Raw genomic sequence first — 7,871 nt, 5'->3', positions numbered from 1 at the left:
ATGTCTTAGTATATTCTAAGCCGAATCATTTACTGATTTCTCTTGCTTTTTCTTTTTTCCTTTTCCCATTTCTAATTTTTCATACAAGTGTAGAGAGAATTGACCTCTCTTGTCTTGTGCGATACGTAATTATTTTCTTTTCTTTTCTTTTCTTTTTTCTTTTCTTTTCTTTTCTAACTAAAGAGCGGGAGTACTGGCGCAAACGCACAACTTTGGACAATGTAGTTCATAAATAATAAATTCTCACACTGATCCATTGTGACCATCCTACAGTTCCCGGGATCCTTTGGTGCCACCGTGGGCTGTTGTTTTCCGGCTCAGACGCGGCTAGTTCAAGTTGCCATAGCACGGTGAAGCTGAGGGTTGTTCTTCTGTTAGTTTGCACTCACAAAGCGAAAAGCCAACATCTCTTGTGTAATGTATTTATAACTATTGCATGTATTTCTTCTCTTTCCGCTGGACATATGCAGTGTTTACGATATGATTTCACAGCTAAATTAGTTGGCTAACCTTCCGTTAGCTAGCTAACGTTCACAGTAGTTGCCACTTGTTAATAGCCAGGAGGAGCACCACTGAAAGCAATGCCCAAGACATTAACTGATAGGGAAGGGGCCAGTGTGAATTGTAGTGTTTTGCTGGTCAGATCGTTTTTTTTCTCCCCTGGTTGTTAAGGTAACGATGACAAAGCTCCCATGTCCGTTTGCTATGACAAAAATATCTGTCGTAAAGAAAGTTCAAAACCATCCCACTTTGTTCGTTAATCTGATCTGATCTGAACATCACAGTTAACAGTTAGCGCTTTGCGCCGACGAAGCTAGTGCTGATCGTCATATTTCCCTAGTCAGCCGCTTTTCGTCGCCACTCCCGCAGACCTTTCCCATACTATGGACACATCCAGCGAGTCGGATTCATACGACAGGAAGCGGGGACACAGGTCTCGGGGGCGTGAAGCCAACCGCAGACCTTGTCGGGACAGGGGCAGAGCCAGTGGGATTGGAGACGATGATCGAGCAGCAGACATCTCCGAAAAGATCAATACCCTGGCAAACACTTTACAGGTACTCCACTGTGCCTCATGAGACAGACTGATCTACATGTTCAGATTTCATCCAGCTAAAAAAAACTGTACACGTATCTTTGTTTTGTTGTCTTACAATACCACCAAGTTAAGTATTTTGGCTGTGCCAAAATTTACAGTACATCAGCTTCCATATAGACTTGTAACCCGTTTATGTGTTTATTCATAACTTGTATTGATTCCTAATTTTATTTCAAGAATTGTTAACTAATACCTTTTTTCTCTGTTAGGACACCAGTAGAAACTTGACCAAAGTAGACCAGATGCTGGGCCAGTACAGGGAGCATACAGATGATCAGGTTGATGTCATGGCACTGGTGAGACACCTGTTCTATTATCTATTTCCTTACACCCTAAAGATGTAGATGGTTTGACATTGGTCTTTCCATTGTACATATGGCCACGTTTAGATGTCATATTTGCTTCAAGTGCATGTTGTTTAAGCACTGAAACACAGATAACAATGATACTTATTAGAGCTATTTTGAAAAAAATAGCCAAGTTTAAGGAAACTCTAGACAAAATGTCACTTTTTCTCCAGCAGTTGGGAGTGTGGGAGCACTCTGGCGGCAAAACTGGAGAATGAATACATGGGACAGTGTGAGGGCTTTGAAATTTCCGTAAATCCACATCTTCAGTGCATAACCATAACAACACATCAAGGACAATAACATACCAATCTGAATGCCTAGTAATACTATTTAAGTTATCTCACAGTCACATTTCGCATTGTTTATTCAGTACTCAGTATTCATTTTCTGTCACTTTTTAATTTCTTTGACTCCCCCTCCTCTGTGTGGTGTGATTTTTATTTAGGAGCTGTGTTATTTTCTGTTTCCTAGGTTAGTCAATCATGTGTGCTTTTTTTGTGCACCAGCTCAGGGAAAACCTGGAGGAGTCAATCACTGAGCTGCAGAAACAGAGGCTGAGTAATGGGGCTCGGAGTGCTTCAGCTTCAGCCTCTACCCTGCATACCAGTGACCTGGAGGCTATCTCAGGGTCAGGTATGAAGAAACAGAAAGCCTTTTGCTGACAGATGTATTCTGATTGAGGTTAGTTTTGGATAATTTGAAAAAAGATGAAACATACTGGCAGATAGCATGGAGATAAAATACAGAGGTGAAAACAAAAGACCACCTTGATTTTTCTTGTCTGTGTTGCTAACTTTAATTTATAAATAAAAACACTACAATAATCTACCTTTGCACATAATAATATAAAGTTTGGACTGTGTGGTACCATTAGCAAATTTGTGGAGTTTATTTGGTTAAACATTTTTCAAAGTGACCAGCTCCTCAAATTGTTTCCAAAAACAAACACTTTATAACATTTGTGCATCTGTGATTTCAGAAGGCCAGCGTTTCTACCCTACCACTCCACTGAGGGACTACAAAGGCACTCCAACAAGGAGGAGGAGGTCTCAGTCTGTTGGTGTTCACTTCAAGGATGCCAGCCTGACAGGAGAGGATGTAAGCAACTTCGAAAGACCAACTACCAATCAATGCTATTTGTTACGTCATGTAGTTCCAGAAAGTCGCCACAAGAGGGCACACTGATTCAGCAACATAGATATAAAATTTTGTATGCTATTTTTGATAGGTAAAAAGGGACTTGATAAAACTTCATTTAAATCAGATATTGGTTATGTTGGTGTTTTATTTACAGATGTCTAGTATATATTCATGAGTCCAAATGTAGTTTTGAAGTATGCTTACCACAGTGGTTGCTATAAATGTACAACTCTGTAAATGCAATCATTGCTAGCTCTGCTGTGCTTTGGCTGTGTCTTAAGTTTTGTAGTCAGTATGTATTTGTGGCTGTCTCACAGATTCATTCTTTACACCAATCCTTGAGGGATTTGTGCTGTGACCAGCAGAGACTGTCTGATGACTTGGGTAATGAAATCCTCAGGAGGAACAGGTATCTGAGAGAAGGAACAAAGCCTGAACATTAAAAACAGTAAACACAAGTGAACTCACCAGTTTTTTTTTTTTTTTGGTTTGTTTTTATTAAGGTGGTTTTTAGGGCTGCTAGAAGGTCCAAATAGTGGTTTCATAGTCAAGTAGCATAAGAAAAAAGAACAGAAAAACATAAAATTGTACTAATATTTTTGCCAATTTGGCACTGCCAGATTTGAAAAGCTTCAAGAAGACATCTGAAATGGTGATATTGGACATGCACAGTAAAAAATGTTTATGCTCAGATATTTTTGTATAATTGCCTCTGAAATGAAATCTTATTAAAACAGGCTCCTTTTTTCATTTTGCATAGAAAACACAAATCAGTGTTTAAAATCTACTCATCTCTTATAGTTTATTAAAAAGAGACACAAAATGACCTTTGTCTCCTCAGTCTGCATGCCTTCAAATTGAATTTAGAATAATTTTTGCTTTAACAAGAGTCTGGACCAGTGCAAGATATTGATCTAATACTTTTCATATCCACTGAACATAAAAAGTTTTTGCTTGAGCTTTGAAAATCAGTGCATGGTTTCCAGGTCTTTGAGATCTCCTTGATGAGAAAGTGATAAAATTGTCATGGGAAAATTAAAGAGATGCAACTGCAACATCCAAAGGCAGATTTTTATCTCAACATACATTAAAATTTGACATTTTGAAGTTATTAAAAAAATCTCTCCTTCCTAGGGCTGCTGACCAGACCAAAGCGATCCACCAGCTTATTTCAATATCTGAAACTCCATAATTACTTTTAGTGGCAATACGTTGTTCATGCACAATTTGATCAATGATGTCCTGGAATAGGATTTTTCAAAATGGCCGAGAACTGAATATCTAAAGTCTGCTGGATTTGTCTTTTTTTTTTTTTTTTATAGGTCTGATATTAACACCAAGCAGGCGATTGAGAGCCTCACAGGCCACATGACAATTTCCCAAAGACAAGACTCGGTGAGTTGTGGCTGTGGAATTCACTACCAATACGTCGATTATGCTTTCTAGCTATGTGCACATGAGAAGAAAAGTGGATGTATCCTGAATTCCAGGATATCTCATCACAGTTATTGATGGACAAAACATGTCGTGCATACCATTTGGCATCAAAAATGTAATACTTCCAGTTATCCACCCTTTTAATTTCCTGTTGTCTCATTTATCATATCCTGCCATTCCTGTACCGGGGATGTTTGCATGACCTGAGGCGTTCTCCATCTGACTGTCTGCAGGTGTCATCTCGTGTAGAGCGGCGTCTGCAGGAGCTGGAGAGAGAGATGCACACTGAGGAGAGGAGCTTGGAGAGAGAGAGAAGGCCTGAGCAGCGGGTGGCCATGTCTGACGAGCTGCAGGAGGTGATGCTCCTCTCCACCACTCATCTGACTCATCTAACTTCACTCATGTATTTATTAAGGACACCACACATTAACAGACACACAGGAGCACATAGGACAGTCCGAATTTTAGAGCAGCAACTTAGGTTAAACATCACAAAGGAGTGCAAAGCTATAGTCTTATAAGCAAGTATTAAGGACACATGATGCATACACAGATACACTCATAAAAAGAGAATAAAGCAGGCAAACAAGTCAATCAACATCAGACATTATATGGTATTTGGACTTCAAATACACTACAAAGACACTGATTGACATAGCACGATAAAAATATTTCAGATATCATGCTGGCACCTCCGGTAGCCAAATTTTCAACTTTCTAGCAAAAGTATTTTGGTTGTTAAGTCTGTCAAATTAGTTGGAGCATTCCAGCTGAGTGATGCTTGCAAAAAAAAGGCTGATTGGCTAAATGAACACTTCCTTACTTATTTTGTACTTTAGTTTTCATCAAAATCCAAAAATGGAAAGAAGTATTAGGTAAGTATTAAGTATTCAGCATTTTGTCTAAGACCTTCAAAGCTGGATTGTATTTTGTCCCTTGAGGGTGGTTCCATAGGTCTGAGACCAACTAGTCAAGAAGTATCTAATATGGGGAAGAATCATTGCATTCATAAATAATTTTGGTCATGCTCTCTAGTACTGAAAAGCATTCAATAAAATTTAATTTTTAGCCTTGATAGGAGGAAGGCTATGCGACATTCATAGTCCCCAGAAGTCGAAACCTGCTGACTTTTTATGATCCTCTGACTTTTTGTCTCATGCCGCCAAAAGTAAACTAATAATTTAGTAAATGACCAAAAACCTACACAACTGATAACGTTCCCAGCCACCTCAGATGTACTTTGTTTTTTGCTAATTAGCAAATGTTAACGTGTTAAATTAAGATGGTGAATATGGTAGACATTACCTGCTAAACATCATCATGTTAACACTGTCATTTTGAGTAATCTTTGCACACTGAAGTTAGCATTTAGCTCAAAGCACTGATGTGCCTAAGTACAGCCTCACAGAGCTCCAGCATGGCTGTAGAATTGTTTTTCTAAATGTGGATAAATTTTTACCCACATAGGACTAGCAGAAGGAACAAAAGCCTGTTGGTTTTTCTTGAGTAATAATACAGACCATTGACATTTACACAATTTATTAAAACTAACTAATAAATCTATAAATAATCATAAGACATTCTGGCTGCCAAATTTGGTACAAATGACTAAAATGCAAGCTTGGTGGTGTTAAAAAATGACTGCTGAAATTTTTTTTTATCTCTGTTGAGGAGTTATTCCTCACCTTTTAAAAAGAATTCAGAAAAGATGTCAAAACCAAATACCAATAACGTAATCTTCCCACATAAACAGTGATTTATTACTGTGGTGACAAGTGTTGTCTATAAAATATACTCGAATACAGTCAAAGAACATGCAAAAAAAGAAAATTCCCAAATTTTCTGTACTTGCTGGGTCACTGTGTTTTACTGAAGGGTTTTCCTTCTAATGTACTGCTGTCTTCTATTATTTATTAAAACAGTGTTCCCACTGTGTCACCTAGCCCTCTTGCTCTGCTTTATGAGACTATAATGCCCACCTAGGCAATTACTCTGATGCAGTGAAAATTGTCGCTAAACAAGCAATTGCAACTTACGTTTTAGGCATGCATTTGTCTAAAAGCATTAATAGCCAAGAGAACTCTGTCATTAGCTGCACTTTAGAGATGTAGATTCATAGGTGGATGTGCTCAGTAGATGGCATGCCCACAGTCACAGTAAAGAACACATTATCTTGTATTATTGCTCTCTTACATTGCTACTTTCAATTTAGCAACACAAGTTATTTGTAGTATACATCAGCATAATTTTAGTTCATTTTTGAAATAACTGAACCATTTATTTCTTGGTTACTGGTGTGGAGGACAGTGTTTTGTATAAGCTAATTAGCTCTTGGCAGCAGTCTGATTGTCTCTCATGCCTGCTGCAGTTTATTTTTAGACCACAGAGGGGCACTGTGTAGCTGTATCCAGACTGATAACCTTCTAAAGCTAGACTTCTCAACACACTGCGTAATGATAGTAGATACCAATTCATTTGCATCCCCTTCCTCTGTAGTGCCCTAATGGGACACCAGCAGGGCCCTGGGCGATGGTAAATAATGCGTTTGTCCAAAAATTAAGGGTAAATAAACAAGCGAGAGGAAATGAAGAGGAAAATAATCTCTTTTTCTACTAAAGGGCAGGAGAGGAGGGAGAGCAGAGGGCACATTTATTCCCTACTGCTGTGATGTGAATCCACTAAATGATGAGTCACTTGGGTAGCTGTTATTGCTAGCAGCTGGTAGTTCATCACCATAGTCCACTCAGAATGAGTGGGATTGAGTGGGATCTAAGCTCTTGTACAAATCCACCGTGATGCCAGTGTCTTGTTCCAAGAAGACAAGATGGGGAATACTATGATGCAATAGTACCTCTCACGTTGCATTGTATGTGTGCTCTTATACTAATACATGCTGTGTCCTGTGTGTGATAGTGCTTGTTTTTTGTAGACTTCAGGGAGATGCCAAGTTCAAGCCCATGAGAGAGAAGAGGCCATGACAGCCAGGTTATTGAAAGCAGAGAAGGAGAAGTCCAAGGTGAATGAAATTTGTCTTGAAGGAATGTTCGTGTATTAAAGTAGAAATCCTCTGATTTTATAAATAACTAAATGTTACTAGAGACCATCTTGTGATGGGATCACACCAGCTTGGAAAGCCGTCAACGTGTTGATGTGCTGGTCCATGAGTACTCAGTAGCCATAACTACATTATTACATCAGTACTCAGAACTCATGGATCGGACCACACCCATCTTGTACCTCAGCCTTCATTTTGATCTCAATACACACCTATAAAGTTTCGTGACTGCATCTTGCAAGGTTGTGACGCTATCATGTTGACAAATTATGTCAACAGACAGAGAGACAGTGCATATGCGTGCGCACGCACACAGGCATACACATGCGCGCCTACCACAGTACTCAAAACCACCTCTGTGGTACTTCTCTCTACAGTAGGTGTCTCCAGGACCACATTTTGCCATGATTACACACTTGCACTTAACAAGGTGAAAACAATACCAGGTAAGCCGTCGCAGCTGGTAATAAAACTTTGCCCTATAAAAGTTCCTACCTCACTTATTCGGCATTAATTTACTGAAATTGGCTGCATAGGTAGTTAGCATTCAAATATATAGTATATCAAAACGTTTCAGCTGAAAATTAAATTTTGTCTTTAAATTATTACATAATTGTGCCTTAACTCAAATTGTATACATTCTGAACTTGTAAATCGTAGATGCTACATAGCTAATAATATACAGTAGGAGATGCTCATTCTGAATCTTCCAAGACATCACACCTCCTGCTGAGTCCACATTAATTTAACACTTTATTATGTATTGTCCAGACATTTTTTTTATTATGCT

At 38.7% G+C, this 7,871-nt stretch overlaps 1 protein-coding gene across 11 annotated transcripts in view; it reads left to right on the top strand.

Annotated features, from left to right (window-relative positions):
• The first annotated feature begins 272 nt into the window (after positions 1 to 272).
• The window catches only part of LOC120789293 (centrosomal protein of 128 kDa-like), a 46,301-nt gene continuing 38,702 nt past the window's right edge, over positions 273 to 7,871 (top strand). For 4 of the 11 annotated variants that reach the window (XM_040125922.1, XM_040125924.1, XM_040125923.1 and 1 more), the window contains exons 1-9: positions 308 to 414; positions 871 to 1,058; positions 1,309 to 1,395; positions 1,956 to 2,082; positions 2,429 to 2,547; positions 2,907 to 2,998; positions 3,912 to 3,984; positions 4,260 to 4,382; positions 6,956 to 7,042. In XM_040125922.1, the coding sequence (XP_039981856.1) occupies positions 885 to 1,058; positions 1,309 to 1,395; positions 1,956 to 2,082; positions 2,429 to 2,547; positions 2,907 to 2,998; positions 3,912 to 3,984; positions 4,260 to 4,382; positions 6,956 to 7,042 (882 nt within the window). In that variant the 5' untranslated portion in view covers positions 308 to 414; positions 871 to 884. Of the gene's footprint in view, positions 415 to 841; positions 1,059 to 1,308; positions 1,396 to 1,955; positions 2,083 to 2,428; positions 2,548 to 2,906; positions 2,999 to 3,911; positions 3,985 to 4,259; positions 4,383 to 6,955; positions 7,043 to 7,871 lie in introns of those variants that run through there. The other 7 variants (XM_040125917.1, XM_040125927.1, XM_040125920.1 and 4 more) reach the window with 7 other exon arrangements.

Source organism: Xiphias gladius, chromosome 4 (assembly GCF_016859285.1).
Source record: "Xiphias gladius isolate SHS-SW01 ecotype Sanya breed wild chromosome 4, ASM1685928v1, whole genome shotgun sequence".
Lineage (NCBI taxonomy): Eukaryota > Metazoa > Chordata > Actinopteri > Istiophoriformes > Xiphiidae > Xiphias > Xiphias gladius.
This window is presented reverse-complemented; position numbering and strand designations above follow the sequence as displayed.